This window comes from Scyliorhinus torazame, chromosome 15 (assembly GCF_047496885.1).
Source record: "Scyliorhinus torazame isolate Kashiwa2021f chromosome 15, sScyTor2.1, whole genome shotgun sequence".
Classification (NCBI taxonomy): domain Eukaryota; kingdom Metazoa; phylum Chordata; class Chondrichthyes; order Carcharhiniformes; family Scyliorhinidae; genus Scyliorhinus; species Scyliorhinus torazame.
This window is the reverse complement of record NC_092721.1, coordinates 205,925,948-205,946,452: the sequence shown is the minus strand read 5'-3', so window position 1 is coordinate 205,946,452 and position 20,505 is coordinate 205,925,948. Positions and strand designations below refer to the sequence as shown.

Genomic DNA, 20,505 nt, shown 5'->3' with positions numbered 1-20,505 from the left:
TGTGAGGGGGAGGGGTTGTGAGGGGGAGGGGGTGTGAGGTGGAGGGGGGTGTGAGAGTGGGAAGGGGTGTGAGGGGGGAGGGGGTGTGAGCGTGGGAGGGGGTGTGAGGGGGGAGGGGGGTGTGAGCGTGGGAGGGGGTGTGAGTGTGGGAGGGGGTGTGGGAGGGGGAGGGTTTGTGAGGGGGGAGGGGGTGTGGGAGGGGGAGGGTGTGTGAGGGGGGAGGGTGTGTGAGGGAGAGGGTGTGTGAGGGGGGAGGTGGTGTGAGAGTGGGGAGGGGGTGTGAGAGGGGGAGGTTGTGTGGGAGGTGGAGGGTGTGTGAGGGGGAGGGTGTGTGAGGGGGAGGGGGTGTGAGGGGAGGGGATGTGAGAGGGGAGGGGGTGCGAGAGGGGGAGGGGGGGTGTAGGGGAAGGGCGTGTGAGAGTGGGAGGGGGTGTGAGAGTGGGAGGGGGTGTGAGAGTGGGAGGGGGTGTGAGGGGGAGGGGGTGTGAGGGGGTGTGAGAGTGGGAGGGGGTGTGAGAGAGGGAGGGGGTGTGAGGGGGGAGGGGGTGTGAGGGGGGAGGGGGTGTGAGAGGGGGAGGGGGTGTGTGAGGGGGAGGGTGTGTGAGGGGGAGGGTGTGTGAGAGTGGGAGGGGGTGTGAGAGGGGGAGGTTGTGTGGGAGGGGGGTGTGAGGGGAGGGGGGTGTGAGAGGGGGGGGTGAGGGGGGAGGGGGTGTGAGTGTGGGAGGGGGTGTGAGAGGGAGGGCGTGTGGGAGGGGGTGTGGGAGGGGGAGGGTGTGTGAGGGGGGAGGTGGTGTGAGAGTGGGAGGGGGTGTGAGAGGGGGAGGGGGTGTGAGGGGGGAGGGGGTGTGAGAGGCAGGGGGTGTGAGAGGGGGAGGGGGTGTGGGAGGGGGAGGGGGCGTGAGAGAGGGAGGGGGTGTGAGGGGGGAGGGGGTGTGAGTGTGGGAGGGGGTGTGAGGGGGAGGGTGTGTGAGGGGGAGGTGGTGTGAGGGGGAGGGTGTGTGAGAGGGGGTGGGGGGGAGAGGATGTGAGGTGGGGGTGGGTGGGTTGGGAGAGGGGGTGAGATGGGGGAAGCGGTGTGAGAGGGGGAGGGGGTGTGAGGGGGGAGGGGGTGTGAGAGGGAGGGTGTGTGAGAGGGGGAGGGGGTGTGAGGGGAGGGGGTGTGAGAGGGGGAGGGTGTGTGAGAGGGGGAGGGTGTGTGAGGGGGAGGGGGTGTGAGAGGGGGAGGGTGTGTGAGAGGGGAGGGGTGTGAGAGGGGGAGGGGGTGTGAGAGGGGGAGGGTGTGTGAGAGGGGGAGGGGGGGAGAGAGGTGGAGGGGTGTGAGAGGGGGAGAGGTGTGAGAGGGGGAGGGTGTGTGAGAGGGGGAGGAGGGTGTGAGGGGGGAGGGGGTGTGAGGGGGGGGTGTGAGAGGGGGAGGGGTGTGAGAGGGGGAGGGGGTGTGAGAGGGGGAGGGGTGTGAGAGGGGGAGGGGGTGTGAGGGGGGAGGGGGTGTGAGAGGGGGAGGGGTGTGTGAGAGTGGGAGGGGGTGTGAGGGGAGGGGGTGTAAGGGGAGGGGGTTGAGAGGGGGAGGGGGTGTGAGAGGGGGAGGGGCTGCGAGAGGGGGAGGGGGGTGTAGGGGAAGGGCGTGTGAGAGGGGGTGTGGGAGGGGGAGGGGGTGTGAGAGGGGGAGTGGTGTGAGAGGGGGAGGGTGTGTGAGGGGGAGTGGTGTGAGAGTGGGAGGGGGTGTGAGAGGGGGAGGGGTGTGAGAGGGGGAGGGGGGTGAGAGGGGGAGTGGTGTGAGAGGGGGAGGGGTGTGAGAGTGGGAGGGTGTGTGAGAGGGGGAGGGGGGTGTGAGGGGAGGGGTATGAGAGGGGGAGGGGTGTGAGGGGGAGGGGGTGTGAGAGGGGGAGGGGGTGAGGGGGAGGGGGTGTGAGAGGGGGAGGGGGTGTGAGAGGGGGAGGGGGTGTGAGAGGTGGAGGGGTGTGAGAGGGGGAGGGGGTGTGAGAGGGGGAGGGATGTGAGAGGGGCAGGGGGGGTGAGGGGGGAGGGGGTGTGAGAGGGGGAGGGGTGTGAGGGGGAGGGGTGTGAGAGGGGAGGGGGTGAGAGGGGGAGGGGTGTGAGAGGGGTGTGAGAGGGGGAGGGGGGTGTGAGAGGGGGGTGTGAGGGGAGGGGGTGTGAGGGGAGGGGGTGTGAGAGGGGGAGGGGGTGTGAGAGGGGGAGGGGGGTGTGAGAGGGGGAGGGGGGTGTGAGAGGGGGAGGGGGTGTGAGAGGGGGAGGGGGTGTGAGAGGGAGAGGGTGTGTGAGAGGGAGAGGGTGTGTGAGAGGGGGAGGGGGTGTGAGGGGAGGGGATGTGAGAGGGGAGGGGGTGCGAGAGGGGGAGGGGGGTGTAGGGGAAGGGCGTGTGAGAGGGGGAGGGGGTGTGAGAGTGGGAGGGGGTGTGAGGGGGAGGGGTTGTGAGGGGGAGGGGGTGTGAGGTGGAGGGGGTGTGAGAGTGGGAAGGGGTGTGAGGGGGGAGGGGGTGTGAGCGTGGGAGGGGGTGTGAGGGGGGAGGGGGTGTGAGCGTGGGAGGGGGTGTGAGCGTGGGAGGGGGTGTGGGAGGGGGAGGGTTTGTGAGGGGGGAGGGGGTGTGGGAGGGGGAGGGTGTGTGAGGGGGAGGGTGTGTGAGGGAGAGGGTGTGTGAGGGGGGAGGTGGTGTGAGAGTGGGAGGGGGTGTGAGAGGGGGAGGTTGTGTGGGAGGTGGAGGGTGTGTGAGGGGGAGGGTGTGTGAGGGGGAGGGGGTGTGAGGGGAGGGGATGTGAGAGGGGAGGGGGTGCGAGAGGGGGAGGGGGGTGTAGGGGAAGGGCGTGTGAGAGGGGGAGGGGGTGTGAGAGTGGGAGGGGGTGTGAGAGTGGGAGGGGGTGTGAGGGGGAGGGGGTGTGAGGGGGTGTGAGAGTGGGAGGGGGTGTGAGAGAGGGAGGGGGTGTGAGGGGGGAGGGGGTGTGAGGGGGGAGGGGGTGTGAGAGGGGGGAGGGGGTGTGAGAGGGGGAGGGGGGTGTGTGAGGGGGAGGGTGTGTGAGAGTGGGAGGGGGTGTGAGAGGGGGAGGTTGTGTGGGAGGGGGGTGTGAGGGGGAGGGGGTGTGAGAGGGGGGGGTGAGGGGGGAGGGGGTGTGAGTGTGGGAGGGGGTGTGAGAGGGAGGGCGTGTGGGAGGGGGTGTGGGAGGGGGAGGGTGTGTGAGGGGGGAGGTGGTGTGAGAGTGGGAGGGGGGTGTGAGAGGGGGAGGGGGTGTGAGGGGGGAGGGGGTGTGAGAGGCAGGGGGTGTGAGAGGGGGAGGGGGTGTGGGAGGGGGAGGGGGCGTGAGAGAGGGAGGGGGTGTGAGGGGGGAGGGGGTGTGAGTGTGGGAGGGGGTGTGAGGGGGAGGGTGTGTGAGGGGGAGGTGGTGTGAGGGGGAGGGTGTGTGAGAGGGGGTGGGGGGGAGAGGATGTGAGGTGGGGGTGGGTGGGTTTGGAGAGGGGGTGAGATGGGGGAAGCGGTGTGAGAGGGGGAGGGGGTGTGAGGGGGGAGGGGGGTGTGAGAGGGAGGGTGTGTGAGAGGGGGAGGGGGTGTGAGGGGGAGGGGGTGTGAGAGGGAGGGTGTGTGAGAGGGGGAGGTTGTGTGGGAGGGGGAGGGGGTGTGAGGGGGGAGGGGGTGTGAGAGGGAGGGTGTGTGAGAGGGGGAGGTTGTGTGGGAGGGGGAGGGGGTGTGGGAGGGGGAGGGGGTGTGAGAGGGAGGGTGTGTGAGAGGGGGTGGGGGGGAGAGGATGTGAGGTGGGGGTGGGTGGGTTGGGAGAGGGGGTGGGGGGGAGAGGATGTGAGATGGGGGAGGCGGTGTGGGGGGGATGAGAGGGGGGAGTGAGGGGGAGAGGATGGGGAAGCAGTGAGAGGGGAGGGTTTGTGAGAGGGGGCTGGGAGTTGTGATGGGGAGGGGGTGGGATGGAGTGCAGTGAGGGGGAGGGGGTGTGGGGGGGGTCTGAGACGGAGAGGAGGTGTGAGAGGGGGTGTTTTGCTTTGAGACAATACATGTATGGAATATTGAATGAAAAAGGGAGGGTTTCGGGTGGAGGAGATCGGTCCAAATGTAATGTTGCTGAACTCAACATTGAGTCTCGAGGGCTGCAATGTGCGAAAACAGAAGCCGAGGTGCTGCTCCTCCAGTTTGCGCCGGGCTTCACTGGAGCCTTGCAGCAGGCCAAGGACGGACATGTGGGTATGAGAGCAAGGTGCTGAATTAAAATGGTGATGGCAGGAAGGTTGGATCATGCTTCTGAACCTCCGCAAAGATGTTGCCCAGTCTGTGTTTAGTCCCCCCCATGTAGAGGAGACCGCACGGGGAGCAGTGACTACAATGAAGCAAATTGAAGGAGTTGCAAGTGAAATGCGGGTGAACCTGAAAGATGCTGGCAGACCCGCTGGGTTCCCAGTGTCCTCTGGTCTTGTATAAACGGGAACCTTTCCCACATTCCTGAATCCACTGTGTCATTAGTTCCATCTTTTGACAGAAAGCTGTCTATTAACCTCTGTAACTCTGACGGAGCTGACCTGAGTTATGAAGAATCCATCTGTTCCCTTTTCTTCACCCAGAGTTTGGGATTTCCCTTCAAAGGAGCGATCTTGCAGTTTGCAGGTTGCTTGAGAACGTAATGCTGATGACATTGGTTCTGTGCAGATATCAAGTGGAGTTTCGAGCTCTGAGTTCTCGTACTGCATCTTGCCTCCTCTAACCTGGCCCATCCCCAGGAGCTGCTCAGCTGTTTCCAACATCGGGACATATTTCGGGATCTTTGGAATGTGACTGTCGACCTGGAATAACAAGCATCAAATGTGAATCTTATTATTGGAAAAATATCGAGGTGGCAGGAAGTGAGGAATCCTGAAGCTCCTGACCCTTGCACTCCTGACCTTCGCACTCCTGGCCCTTGCAATCCTGACCCTCGCTCTCCTGACCCCCACTCCTGCCCTTCGCACTCCTGACCTTCGCACTCCTGACCCTCGCACTCCTGACCTTCGCACTCCTGACCCTTGCAATCCTGACCCTCGCTCTCCTGACCCTCACTCCTGACCTTCGCACTCCTGACCCTCGCACTCCTGACCCTCGCGCTCCTGACCCTCGCGCTCCTGACCCTCGCAATGCTGCTGACCCTTGCAATCCTGACCCTCGCTCTCCTGACCCTCACTCCTGACCTTCGCACTCCTGACCTTCGCACTCCTGACCTTCGCACTCCTGACCCTCGCAATCCTGACCCTCGCTCTCCTGACCCTCACTCCTGACCTTCGCACTCCTGACCCTCGCACTCCTGCCCCTCGCACTCCTGACCTTCGCACTCCTGACCTTCGCACTCCTGACCCTTGCAATCCTGACCCTCGCTCTCCTGACCCTCACTCCTGACCTTCGCACTCCTGACCCTCGCACTCCTGCCCCTCGCACTCCTGACCTTCGCACTCTTGACCCTCGCGCTCCTGACCCTCGCACTGCTGACCCTTGCAATCCTGACCCTCGCTCTCCTGACCCTCACTCCTGACCTTCGCACTCCTGACCTTCGTACTCCTGACCCTTGCAATCCTGACCCTCGCTCTCCTGACCCTCACTCCTGACCTTCGCACTCCTGACCCTCACACTCCTGACCTTCGCACTCCTGACCCTCGCGCTCCTGACCCTCGCACTGCTGACCCTTGCAATCCTGACCCTCGCTCTCCTGACCCTCACTCCTGACCTTCGCACTCCTGACCCTCGCACTCCTGACCCTCGAACTCCTGACCCTCGAACTCCTGACCGTTGCACTCCTGACCCTCACTCTCCTGACCTTTGCACTCCTGACCCTCGAACTCCTGACCTTCGCATTCCTGACCCTTGCACTCCTGACCTTCGCACTCCTGCAGCAAGAAGCCAGGAGTCAGGGTGTTGGTTTATAATTTACAATTTTTTAAAAAACTGAGCGTTCCATGGATTCCAAAGCCCAATATGCTGATTAAAAGTCCTGAAATTCCAAGTCATGGAAAATGAACTTTGAAATATTTAATCACCCTAAAACAGTGATTCCAGCAATGAGTAAGCGAGAGAGGTGGCAAAATCAAAAATTAAAAACTGTACCTTCCCCAGTTTTCAGAAACCATGTGTGATCAAACTATCATCTCCTGGTGCACAGAGACACGGGGGGAGGTGAGGAGAATGTTTTTTGTTGTGATCTGAACACTCTGCAGATTCAACAGTAATTTTCAAAATGGAATTGGACCTCTGTTGGCAGGGGAATGGGGCAATGTGGGAATGGGATGGCTCCGGCAAAGAGCTAGCAGTGATACAATGGGCTGAACGCCCACCTTCCTTATGACTCTAAGTTCAAAGGCAGAACTCCTGCCTTCCTTTACTGGCAACCCTTGAGTGACTTACACACAGGCAATTCAAGAAGCCCCCATTTAACCTAGAGTGAGAATCGGATGAAGTTCACTGTTAAATCTCTTCCCATAGCAGTGGGAGGCCTGGTTAGCGGTACACAGGATACTGATATTGGAGGCAGCAGGATGGGGTCAGCTCTGAACCGCGATCCCACCTGCACAGGTTACAGCTGGTCTGAATACTCAAGGGGACATTCTGCACACTTCAGGAGAGCCTACTCCAAGGAGCTGGTTAAAATTCACCACAGCGGGGCTGGGAGGTGGGTGGGAAAGACACCAGCCAGATTTTATCTGCCTGCCCACCTGCTCTTTGCCAGGCAGCTGGGGTTGGAGCCCGTCGCAGTGAGAGTGGACAGTATATTTTAACTATCTCTAATCTCCTCCAGCTTTCCCTCAATGTCTCTGCACTGCTCCAGTACTGGCCTCCTGCACATCACTAATCCTCATAGCTCCACCATTATCAGCCGTCCATTCTGACACCTGTGCCCTAAGCTCTTGAATTCCATCCCTAACCCTCTCCGCCTCTCTCACCTTTTCAGATGTTCCTCAAATCTACAATTTGGCCACGGTCACCTGCCCTGATATCTCTTTATGAGGCTGGGCACGATATTGTGTTTGTTAATGTTCCTGAAAATTGCCTTGGGAAGTTTTACACCAGTAAAGGCACTATATAAATGCGATTGCTGTTTACAAAAATCTTTCTTGACATCTGCACTAAACTTGTCCAAATAACTCTGACCCTGTCTTCTTGCTCCACATCGTTTTTAGTGGTTCACTTTTTCTATCCCATTACAAATCTTTTAAACCTCTGAAATGTCTCAGATTCTGCAGTGTGTCCAGGGGTACAGTGGAGCTGGGGTTTCCTGGAGAACACGTGACTGATGGCCGGCTTATATATATTTACCTTGCGTTTCTGATTGAAGATTCTGATGACTGGTGGTTTCTCAGGACACCCGGGCTTCCTTCTGATCACCTCGATACCGAGTCTGTCCTCGAGCATGGAGAGCACCAGCAGTTGTTGCCCTGTGTCACAAACCCAAGGGTGTCAGGGCAAGAATGGTCATTACACAGAGATTCTGCAAACCCATGTCACCCAGAGGCATGCATCCACCCTCTGATAATCAGAGCAAACATCCCTTGGTTCAAACACACTAGATAGTGTCATTGCCCTCAGCCCCGACCCCTCTGTCCATGGAAAAGACCAGGGTGAGATCATCCATTGAATCCACAGAATCCCTACAGAGAAGGAGGCCATTCAGCTCATCAAGTCTGCACTGACCTCCCCGAAACAGCACTCTTAACTAGGCCCAATCCCCAGTCTATCCCCGTAACCCCACACATTGGTCATGGCCAATCCGCCTAACCTGCACATCTTTGGACTGTGGGAGGAAACCGGAGCACCCGGAGGAAACCCACGCAGACATGGGGAGGACATGCAGACTCCGCACAGACAGTGACCCAAGGCCGGAATTGAACCCACGTCCCCAGCGCTGTGAGGCAGCAGTGCTAACTGCAGGCTGCTCATGCACAGGGTGTAAATCCCAACTTGACTATTTCATTGTGGGGCATCACAGTCGAGGCACTTCCTCTGCTTGGATGATACCCAATTGCGTGCACATTTTGCACCAGGAATCTGAGATGATTTTTCTCCTTCCCCAGTCGCTATCCCAGGGGTGAGATGAAGCTTCTGCCAGCAGCCTCATGCTAACTGAGTACAGACCAGGCCTCTGAAATGAGACCTTGTTGATTGGCATGGCTTAGGAATGTCCCATTCTCCTGCCTTCTCCCCATAACCCCGATCCCCTTGTTAATCAAGAACCTATCTCTGTCTTAAAGACACTCAGTGATTTGACCTCCACAGCCTTCTGCGGAAAAGAGTTCCACAGATTCAACACCCTCTGGCTGAACAAATTCCTCCTCATCTCTGTTTTAAAGGATTGTCGTTCAGTCTAAGGTTGTGCCCCCGGGTTCTAGTTTGTCCGACTAGTGGAAATATTCTCTCCGTGTCTACTCTATCCAGGCCTCGCAGTACCCTGTAAGTTTCAATAAGATCCCACCCTCATCCTTCTAAACTCCAACGAGTACAGACCCAGAGTCCCCAGCCACTCTTCATATGACAAGCATGGTAGCACAGTGGTTAGCACTGTTTCTTCACAGCACCAGGAATCCGGATTCGATTCCCGGCTTGGGCCACTGTCTGTGCGGAGTCTGCACCTTCTCCCCGTGTCTGCGTGGGTTTCCTCCGGGTGCTCCGGTTTCCTCCCACGAGTCCCGAAAGATGTGCTGTTAGGTGAATTGGACATTCTGAATTCTCCCTCCGTGTACCCGAACAGGTGCCAGAGTGTGGCGACTAGGGGATTTTCAAAGTAACTTCATTGCAGTGTTAATGTAAGCCTACTTGTGACACTAATAAAGATTATTATTATTAAGCTCTTCATTTCAGGAATTATTCTTGTGAACATCCTGAGGTACACCACTAATCACTGGCTGCCATCCTTAAAAATACCCCTTTATAATAATAATCTTTATTAGTGTCACAAGTTTCTCCAGAACCCTCTCCTTAGTGATAGCCACTACACTCACCTCTGCCCGATTCTCCTGAAGTTCTGGTGTCTTCCGCCGTGAAGACTGATGCAAAGTAACTATTCAGTTTGTCTGCCATTTCTTTGTTTCCTATTATTACTTCTCCAGCCACATTTTCCAGTCGTCCAATGTTTATTTTTGCCACCTTTTATATATTGAAAAAAACTTCCCATCTTCTTTTATATTACTAGCTAGCTTACACTCATATTTCATCTTCTCCCCTTTATTGCTTTTTTAGTTGTCCTCTGCTCGCTTTTAAAGGCTTCCCAATCCTCTGACTGCCCACAAATTCTCGCCACTTTGTATGCTTTTTCTTTAGCTTTTATGATGTCCTTGACTTCCCTCGTCAGCCATGGTTGCCTCATCCTCCCTTTAGCATGTTTTCTCCTCCTTGGGATAAATTTCTGTTTTGCCTCCCTAATAACCCCCAAAACCCCCAGCCATTGCTGTTCCACTGTTTTCCCTGCTAGGCTCCTTTTCCAATCAACTCTGCCCAGCTCCTCCCTCATGTCTTTGTAGTTACCCTTATTTAATTGTAATACCGTTATATCTGATTCCAGCTTCTCCCTCTCAAACTGCAGGGTAAATTCTATCATATTGTGGTCACTGCTCCCTAAGGGTTCCTTCACCTGAAGTATTGTCCTGCTCGCAGCCCACAATACACATGTCCGGAGGACGAGAAGAACATAGGAAATAGAAACAACCCCTTGAGCAGCTCCACCATTCAACACGATCATGGCTCATCCTCGATCTCATCTCCACTTACCTGCTGCTCCCTTTATCCCAATTTCCCTAGACCAAATTTCTGTCTCTACCAGCCTTGAATACAGTCAATGATGGAGCATTCACAACCCTCTCTGGTAGAGAATTCCAAAGATTCACAGAGAAACTTCTCCTCGTCTCAGTTTGAAATAATTGTCTCCTCATCTTGAGATTGCACCCCTGTTTTTTAGATGCCCCAAACAGGGCGGGACGGGGACAGGGGATAAAAACAACCTCATAGTATCTACCCTGTCAACCCCTTTCAGAATCTATTGTGTGTTTCAATGAGACCACCTCTCATTCGTCTGAACTCAAGAGAATCTAAATGCCATTTATTCAGCCTCTCATCCCAGAAACTGATGTAATGAACCTTTCAAAGAGCCACCTCAAATGCTGGCATATCCGTTCTTAAATATGGAGACCAAACTGCACAGTATTCGAGGTGTGGTCTCACCAAACATCTGGGTAATTGGAGCAAGACTTCCCTATTCTTGTACTCTAATCCTCCTGCAATAAAGGAAGTCTATCCTGTGCTATGAAACACTAATTCTGCAACAGAGGGCAAACCAACACTTTGTTATCTTATAAAACTTTGCTGTATAGAAACCCCCAGCTTACTTTGGGCATTGTTTGTGTTCTACCTTCACTCTCCACCCTTTCCCCAGCCAAAGTTCCAGATGTTTGTCAGTTGAGGATTTACAGCTTCTGTCCTCGCTCAGCGAGCGCCGAGTAGCGTGTGAGGGTCTGTGTCCCTTCAGTATTCTCATTCTCGATAAAGAAGTGGGAGGTTTAGAAACAGCCAACCTCATATTTCGTGGCAAAGGCTGACGAGACAACAATTAAAGCAAAAAAAGGAACTCATTTTTACAGCTACTTTCACAACTTCGGTGGTACGGGCAATCACTTCTTGAATTTACACACAGCAAGATTGTAGCCACCTAAAATGGCTGATTCCCGATTAATTTGGCCAAAACCCCGATCTAAAATGGCTAACTGAAAAGGCTGATGGGAAAAGCAGCCAACAGGGCACAAACGGACAGCTGCAGACAGAACAGTGTATTCGGCTCTGGGGAAGTCGGCCCAGATCGATACCTGCGACCATTAGCAGCACATCAACCCAGACATCTGCAGTTTAATCGGCTATCCCTGGGAACAATTGCAACATATTAGCAATTGAATGCCGGGCCAGACCTCTCGGCGCCTGCAGTGGCCGAGACAAAGACAGGTGAACGACCACCCCCCCGATCCAGGAATCGCCCCGTTATTGGATATATCGAACCCAGTGATTGGGAACAAGTCCAATCACTTGGGACCAGGGTCAAGGTCCGCCCCGAGAGGCGGGAAGCCCCTGGGAACTATAAAAGATAGGGGCCAAGTTCAGATCAACCCTTCTCTCCCTTCTTCTCCTGCTCGCAACCTTCGCAAGAACCATCGACCAGCAACCCTAAGTTTGACTCCAGCGATCGCTACCCGATAGAGACTCCTAGCCATCAACCTGTATCAGCCTTTGAATCCCGCAGGCCAGACCCAATTCGATAAGCCATTTGTTTCCCTGACCTGGTGGGCCATTCCCAAAAGTTAAGTATTGGCCAGTAGTGGTAGGTAGTAGTCTAGAAAGTAGGATTATTGTGTAAGTATTTATTGCTGTACATAATAAATGACCGTTGATTTTAATCTTTCTAATCGGTGTGCTGTCTTATTAATCATAACTAGAGCTTGAACCACGTGGCGGTATCAGAAAGATACCTGGCGACTCGTGAACAAAGGTGACAGAATTAGAGCTAATAAAACTAAGGCTAATAAGAGCAACAAATTGGCGACTCTGGTGGGACCCGATCTAGAAGTGGAAAACCACTCCGGGAGAACCCAAGAAATTTTGAATTAGAATCCAATTGGAAACAAAACCACAAGTGTTCAAGCAGTTCTGATTAATAATTCATAATTCGGAAGTGTGTGTATGCATGCGAAACTAACAGGGCTATAAGGTAAAACTGATAGATTTTTGTTGCGTCAAAACTGTCGGAAGTCTGTATTTTCGGAAATTAGCGCAATCCGTACCCGCATCTACGACACCACCTTAGCCCCCTGTTCCAAATTCGACCGAAGCAAGCAGATAAGAGAGATGGCCATGCAGGCAATGCAATGCCTCATGAAACCCGAAGAATTTGCGGTCACAGCGACCAGCAGCAGTAGAGTGGGACAGTGTCCCATTTGGGAGGAGGAGATTCAGAAATATCTCACGTGCAAAGGACGGCCCATGTGGGATGATTTCTGCAGTAATGACGACTCAGGTCCCGGAAGTATGGGGCATACTTGGTGGGAGAACATGAGTGAAATCCATCAGAAGAGCTTAGCAAAAGCGTGCAAGCCGATGGCAATTGTGTCCTGTCTGGCACAATTGCCAGGCACAGAGGAGGTCGTCAGGACGCTCCGCAAAGAAGTAGAGGGCATACATCGTATGAGTAAAGTCGATGTATGCGAGGTGGAGAAAGAGAATCTGGAGTTCAGGCGGAAATTAGTAGCAAAGGCCAAAGAGGTGGCTGACGCCAAAAGGGGTTGTCATGATATTCAAACACACACATCATGATAGGCACACCAACAGACAAATCAGAACACACAACACGACAACCAATCATAGACAAGGACAGAGACAGTATAAGAGAAGAAACACGACACCTGGTGGCCAGTAGATCTGGAGACCAGGACAAGGACAGGACCTGATTAACATCACACTCAGGGAGTCACCACGTGCAGAGTATCAAAACAGAACTGTAAATATCAAGTTGAAATAAAACAGCGTTGTACCAAATACAACCGCGTTGGTTCATCTGTACATCAGAACACCCAACACTACATGGTACAGGAGTGGATCGATACCTGCCGGCAAACCTGCCATCCTGAGATATGGACATCACCAACAAACCGCAGCCGTTGCAAGTCGCTGGGAACCTTGGCACCAATTGGAAGCTTTTCAAGCAGCGATTTGAACTGTACATGCGAGCCAATGAGAAACAGAGTGCCTCGGACGAAACAAATATTGCGATGCTCCTCACTACCGCAGGTCAGCACACCATCGATGTATTCAACTCACTGGTGTTCGCGGAAGGCGAGAACCAATCCAAGTATGACACGGTCCTCCTCAAGCTAGACCAGCACTTTAACGTTGAAGTGAATGAAAGTTTTGAAAGGTATATCTTTCAGCAACGCCTGCAATGTAAAGATGAGCTCTTTCAACCCTTTCTGACACACCTCCGCATACTTGCGCAGTCCTGCGGTTACGGCAACACCTCAGAGTCCATGATCCGGGACCAGATCGTTTTTGGCGTTGCCTCCAGTGGCCTATGCCAGCAGCTTCTTAAAATTAAAGGCCTGACCTTAGCGTCTGCGGTGGAAGCTTGTGTCCTCCATGAAAATGCAACCAGCCGTTTTGCCCAATTTCAGGCGACCAAGTCAGCACGGAGGGGGTCCCTAGCCGTCTAATCGGCAAGCCAGGCCGCCCACGAGGCCGAACGCATCCAGGCAATTGATTATCTCCCGGTCCGTGGCCCGGACGAGGGCGGCCGTTTCCCGCGCTTTTCGCGGTCTCCCGCGCTTGTGCGCGCCAAAACCAACGGCAACATCGAGGGACGCACTGCGCAGGCGCGCCCGATGCAAGACCATACTGCGCATGCGCAGTGGCGTAACGAACGCCGTGACGTCATGACGTGCGGCAACTGTGGAGCTGCACATTTAAAAGGGCAATGTCCTGCTAAAAACCGACAATGCCTACGATGTGGCAAGATGGGCCACTACGCTGCCTACTGTCGAGCGGTTCAACCGATGGATCCTACACATCTCCGACAACCTCGCAGACACGTCAGGACCGTCCAGCCCGTACATCAGGACATCCAGCCAAATGACACAGATGACCAAGCTGCCTTCCGGGTTTCAGTCATTGATGTGAACAGGGTCAACACCATCAATCCGGCCGATGAATGGAGTGCCACCCTGACGGTCAACCGATCGCAGATCACTTTCCGCCTGGACACTGGCGCATCCGCCAACCTCATAGCATATTCAGCATTCCATGCCATGAAGGTCAAACCACCTATCCAGCCATCCCGGTGCAAGATGGTTGACAATAACGGGAACGTCATACCGGCCATGGGATCTTGCCAGCTCCAGGTGACACACAAAACGCACACGGCCACACTCCCCTTTGAAATTGTTGGCTCATCGAAAGATTCCTTGCTGGGCACACAGGCATGCAAGGCTCTTCACCTTGTACAGCGAATTATGTCTCTCTCTCCAGACGACACATCCAACTTCCTGGATGCTGACTTCAACGCAAATCTCCAATCCCTCCTTGCTCACAACCAGGAGGTATTTGAAGGCATGGGGACACTGCCATACACATACAAAATTCGCCTCAAACCGGACGCCATCCCGGTCGTTCACGCACCTCGCAGGGTTCCTGCGCCACTTAAAGACCACCTCAAGTTGCAGCTGCAGGATCTCCAGGACCAAGGGGTCCTATCCAGGGTCACGGAGCCCACGCCATGGGTCAGCTCCATGGTGTGTGTCAAGAAGCCCTCTGGCGAGCTCCGCATCTGTATAGACCCTAAAGACCTAAATAATAACATTATGCGGGAACACTATCCCATACCTAAACAAGAGGAAATCACCAGTGAGATGGCCCAAGCCAAAATATTCACCAAACTGGATGCTTCCAAAGGATTTTGGCAGATCCAACTGGACCCATCCAGCCGAAAGCTATGTACTTTTAACACCCCTTTCGGCAGATTCTGCTACAACCGGATGCCATTTGGCATCATCTCGGCATCCGAGGTCTTCCACAGAATAATGGAGCAGATGATGGAAGGCATCGAAGGGGTACACGTATATGTGGACGATATCATCATCTGGTCCACCACTCCGCAGGAGCACATACATCGTCTCCAACGCGTTTTCGCCCGCATACGAAACAATGGCCAGCGCCTCAACCGCGCCAAGTGTGCGTTTGGCCAGACCGAATTGAAGTTCCTGGGGGACCACATCTCCCGATCAGGGGTCCGTACCGATGCAGACAAGGTAAGCGCCATCACAGCCATGCCGCGGCCGGCCGACAAGAAAGCTGTACTACGATTCCTGGGCATGGTCAACTTCCTCGGGAAATTCATTCCCAACCTTGCTTCCCACACAACGGCTCTGCGCCATCTCGTAAAGAAATCTACAGAGTTCCAGTGGCAACATACACACCAGCTGGAATGGGAGAAGCTCAAACACAAACTGGCCACGGCACCAGTGTTGGCATTTCATAGATTATCATAGAATTTACAGTGCAGAAGGAGGCCATTCGGCCCATCGAGTCTGCACCGGCTCTTGGAAAGAGCACCCTACCCAAGGTCAACACCTCCACCCTATCCCCATAACCCAGTAACCCCACCCAACACTATGGGCAATTTTGGACACTAAGGGCAATTTATCATGGCCAATCCATCTAACCTGCACATCTTTGGACAGTGGGAGGAAACCAGAGCACCCGGAGGAAACCCACGCAAACACGGGGAGGATGTGCAGACTCCGCACAGACAGTGACCCAAGCCAGAATCGAACTTGGGACCCTGGAGCTGTGAAGCAATTGTGCTATCCACAATGCTACCGTGCTGCCGTTCTTCGACACGTCTCGTCCCACCAAAATCTCAACTGATGCCAGCCAATCTGGTATTGGAGCAGTGCTCCTGCAGAAAGATAGCACGTCGTCATGGGCCCCGGTTGCCTTTGCATCACGGGCCATGACCCCTACGGAACAGCGCTACGCGCAAATTGAAAAAGAATGCCTGGGCTTGCTAACTGGTTTGGACAAGTTCCACGATTATGTATATGGTCTTCCACGATTCACGGTCGAAACAGACCACCGCCCCCTGGTCAACATAATAAACAAGGACCTGAACGACATGACCCCTCGCCTCCAGCGCATCCTACTTAAACTCAGGAGCTATGATTTCCAACTGATCTACACTCCAGGGAAGGACCTCATCGTGGCGGATACCCTATCCCGAGCAGTGAGTACACCACCAGATGCGGAGGGGTTCGTATGTCAAGTTGAGGCACACGTGGCTTTGACAGCGGCAAATCTGCCGGCTAACGACTCCAGTCTGGCCCGCATACGCGCAGAGACAGCGGCCGACCCCCTTCTACAGCGAGTGATGCGCCACATGACGGAAGGTTGGCTCAAAGGGCAGTGCCCGCAGTTCTATAATGTGCGAGATGACCGAACCACCATTGATGGGATCCTTCTGAAGCTAGACAGGATCGTCATTCTGCACAGGATGCGCCAGATGATTCTCAATCAAATACACGAAGGCCACTTGGGAGTCGAGAAGTGCAGACGGAGGGCCCGAGAGGCGGTATATTGACCGGGCATTAATGACGATATTGCCAACATGGTACTCAATTGCACAACCTGCCAGAGGTTTCAGCCGGCGCAACCTCCTGAGACGCTTCTGCCCCATGAGCTGGTGACGTCCCCCTGGGCGAAGGTGGGTGTCGACCTATTTCACGCGCTTGGCATGGACTATTATCATCATAGACTACTTCTCCAATTACCCAGAAGTCATACCCCTACACAATCTGACGTCATCTGCAGTCATCAGGGCCTGCAAGGACACCTTTGCTCGCCACGGCATTCCGATGACTGTCATGCCGGACAATGGGCCCTGTTTCGCCAGCCGTGAATGGTCGTCCTTTGCCGCATCATATGGTTTCACACACGTAACATCCAGCCCTCTACATCCACAGTCAAATGGAAAGGCGGAAAAGGGCGTTCACATTGCCAAGCGGCTCCTCTGCAAGGCTGCTGCTGCCGGATCGGACTTTCACCTCGCCCTGCTGGCCTATCGATCGGCCCCGCTAGCCACGGGTCTCTCGCCAGCACAGCTACTGATGGGTCGCACCCTCAGGACAACTGTGCCTTCCATCCTGACACCAACAACGGACCATGCTGAGGTACTGCACAAGATGCAACTGCAGCGTGATCGCCAGAAGAGTCTGTACGATACAAGGGCGACTGATCTTCCCCCCCCTGTCCTCCGGGGATAAAGTCCACATTCATCTGCCAAATGGTGGCTGGTCAGCACCTGCCGAAGTTCTCCGACGTGTGGCTCCCCGCTCGTTCCTGGTACGCATGCCGGATGGATCAGTGCGTCGCCGCAATCGGCGAGCCCTTCGCCGCCTTCCACGATCGCAACCGAACAGCGCACACACGCCGGGTCCTCCACTGGTTCCCGAGGATGACTTCGTGGAGCTGCCACAGATCATGCCCCTTCTGTCGCCGCCCGTGGCCAGGCTCACACCTCAGCCGGTGGTTCTCGACCCACCCTTGAGACGGTCAACCCGAATTCGTCGCCCACCTACTAGACTGGACTTATGAGACTGTTCACACGTTAAAGTTGAGACAATATTGTATTGTAACATGTTACTGTTTTATCATTCCAGATATCGTTTGACCGGACCACACTTCAAAGTTTTTCGTCTTCCTGTTTTGTTATGGTACAACCTCGTTAGCATGACACACCCGACATCGCCCCATGTATATAGTTACGCCACATGCACCTGCTGTAAATATCACGCACACACACTTTTAGATGCACTCACGACACATTCGTATTTATAACCACGTAGGCACATAATTTTGTAAAAAAAAGGGGGGATGTCATGATATTCAAACACACACATCATGATAGACACACCAACAGACAAATCAGCACACACAACACCACAACCAATCATAGACAAGGACAGAGACAGTATAAGAGAAGAAACACGACACCTGGTGGCCAGTAGATCTGGAGACCAGGACAAGGACAGGACCTGATTAACATCACACACAGGGAGTCACCACGTGCAGAGTATCAAAACAGAACTGTAAATAACAAGTTGAAATAAAACAGCGTTGTACCAAATACAACCGCGTTGGTTCATCTGTACATCAGAACACCCAACACTACAGGGGTTACCAGTCTTGTCTGGCGCATTTGAATAGTTTACAGTCCCAGTACGAAAAGGCTTATCAGGACACGCAGCGTGCAGTCCTGGTAAAGAAAGAGACAGAGAAGCAGGTGGAGACGCTACAGAAGCAATGTAGTGATCTCAAGGCAGCCTTGAGAGCGCTCCACGCTGCAACCACGGAACAAAGGCAGAGCACCATAGACCATGCGAAGTGCCGGAAGCAAATTGCAGACCTGCAATCACTGCTTTCTGTCCAAAAGAGATTCCAAGAAACCTTTGGGGAAAGTTTAGAACAGGAAGATGATTGGGAAGAATTGCAGGAGACAGCGCAGAGATATGTTCAGGGAACATGTGCGCAGGGAAAGCCCCAAAGGAGAAAAGCACCCCTACCCCCCACACAGCAGGTAGCTCAGGCTCCGATGAACCCTGTAACAACCCACCGCACAGCTACATCAGACGAGGCGGAATTCCCATATTCCACCCCCCTCACAGTGACCCAATTACGGGACGCGTGTGCGAAAATCACACCATTCCTCCCCGCTTCAGAACCACACCATTTCTTTGCCACCGTCAAACACCAGGCGACCTTGTACGGCCTGGATGAGAAAGAGCATGTAAAGCTCATGGTTCTAAGTTTGGAACCATCGGTCGCAGCAGCCCTTCCCAACCCAGAATGTAGGAGGAGGCACCCTTGCAGAAATGCATACCGCGATCCTGGATCCGATCGGGTATAACCGGGGTGACCCCGTAGATGGCCTAAATAAGTGCAGACAGAAGAAGTCTGAGCACCCCACAGCGTTCGCAGGACGCTTGTGGATTCACTTTGAAGCCGTTTTCGGAAACGTAGACCGTGCCCATTTGTCCCCAGACAATATGGCCAAATGGACCCGCACCCTTATCTCCCATGCCACAGAAGCAGGACAGAATGCCTGTAGTAGTTATGATGCCTCGGAGGAGGCTCATAACGAGAAGTGGGTGGTTAAAAGATTGTCCCCCGTTTGGGAGCAGTCTGTTCACAATCAACCCGCCGCTAAAACCACAGAGGAAAAGCAAGCCGCCGCAGACATGCAGGCAGTAAAAGCCACACCTCACAACCCCGCCTGGGTAAATGAGGGAAAGAACAGCCCCCCAACAAAACCGCAAGAATGCTACAATTGCGGACAGTTGGGACATTTTGCCAAAGAATGCAATGCCCCTAAAAAGCCACCGAGAGCCCAGCAGACAGGCACTCTCAGTAAGAAAAGTAAGGGGCAGCACGGTAGCATTGTGGATAGCACAATTGCTTCACAGCTCCAGGGTCCCAGGTTCGATTCCGGCTTGGGTCACTGTCTGTGCGGAGTCTGCACGTTCTCCCCGTGTCTGCGTGGGTTTCCTCCGGGTGCTCCGGTTTCCTCCCACAGTCCAAAGATGTGCAGGTTAGGTGGATTGGCCATGATAAATTGCCCTTAGTGTTGGGTGGGGTTACTGGGTTATGGGGATAGGGTGGAGGTGTTAACCTTGGGTAGGGTGCTCTTTCCAAGAGCTGGTGCAGACTCGATGGGCCGAATGGCCTCCTTCTTCACTGTAAATTCTATGATAATCTATGAAAAAGGCAGAGCCCATACATAGCGTTAGCGCCCGTTTGGATCAGACGGACTTGACCGGAACGGACTGACGGTGTACAGGCTCCCCCAGTTGGGTCTGCGATACCATTTGGAATAGGTCAGGACGACCCATAGTCGCAGCGAAAATTCAGGGACAACCTATCGAGTTTCTTGGGGACACAGGAGGGTCCCGCACCACCTTAAATTCCTCCACCCTTGGTCAGGACACGTGGCCCACTACAGCCACTATCACCCTCAGCGGCTTTACAGGCCACTCACAGCAGGGACACATCACAGCCCCTGTACCCATTCAAATAGGAATCATTACCACAAAACACCCCGTAGTTTTAGTCGACCTGCCCCACACAGCAGAACACATTCTGGGAATCGACTTTATGAATTCCCACCACCTATTTTTCGATCCAGTCAACCAGTGTGTTTGGAAGATGGCGAAATCCGCTAGAGCCCCCGCAATGCTCAACATAGGGGACTACAGACTTCCGGGTGCGGCTATGCAGAGCTAGGTCGCATATTCGGCAGCTCCTGCTTGGAACGGACTTTTGGGCTCGTTACAGGGCCCCCACGGCATTTGTTTGACATTTCCCGGTGTGGGAAGAAGGCTGCAATATTCCCCCGACAGTGTCCCCCAGGAAGGGTATGTCTCTGGGTTGCCAGACACGGCAGAAACAGTAAAAGATTTGGCTGCAACTGCAGGATAAACAGGGCCTCTTCCAGCATGCAGGCGGGGGAAGGGCAAGCTTAAAGCTGCAAGCTGACCTGAGGGCCTGTATCAAAAGTGAATTCTAGCAGCAGAGGGAACAACTGTGAAAAGATCTCATCAAGGCCACTGAAGGGACTTCCGGTTGCGGTGATGCCTAGCTAGCCGCACGCTTCGGCGGCTCCAGCTCCGACGGACCTTCGGGCTCTTTTAAGAGCCCCAACGGGGAATTTTTCGACGACGCAACCCGGTGTGGGGTGTGTGAGAAGGGAGTCCCCCCCCAAACGAAGGAGGAAAAAACCGGCGGCGGCGGCTGCAGCGCGAGGAATCGTCGACCAAAGGGTCAGAAAGAGAGAAGCACAAGATGGCGGCGGAGAAAGCGCAGGCGACATGGGGGCCTGAGCAGGATGAAATCGTGAGACGGTGCGTGGAGCTGCTGAAGAGGGAGGTGCTGACCCCGTTGCTACAGGCAATTGAGGGGCTCAAGGA

General features: G+C 54.7%; 1 protein-coding gene across 3 annotated transcripts in view; it reads right to left on the bottom strand.

Annotated features, from left to right (window-relative positions):
- The window catches only part of xrra1 (X-ray radiation resistance associated 1), a 136,557-nt gene that overhangs the window by 12,827 nt on the left and 103,225 nt on the right, over nucleotides 1-20,505 (bottom strand). For all 3 annotated transcript variants that reach the window (XM_072477493.1, XM_072477494.1, XM_072477495.1), the window contains 2 exons: nucleotides 7,286-7,404; nucleotides 4,531-4,791 (listed from right to left, as the gene is read on the bottom strand). In XM_072477493.1, the coding sequence (XP_072333594.1) occupies nucleotides 4,531-4,791; nucleotides 7,286-7,404 (380 nt within the window). The remainder of the gene's footprint in view (nucleotides 1-4,530; nucleotides 4,792-7,285; nucleotides 7,405-20,505) is intronic.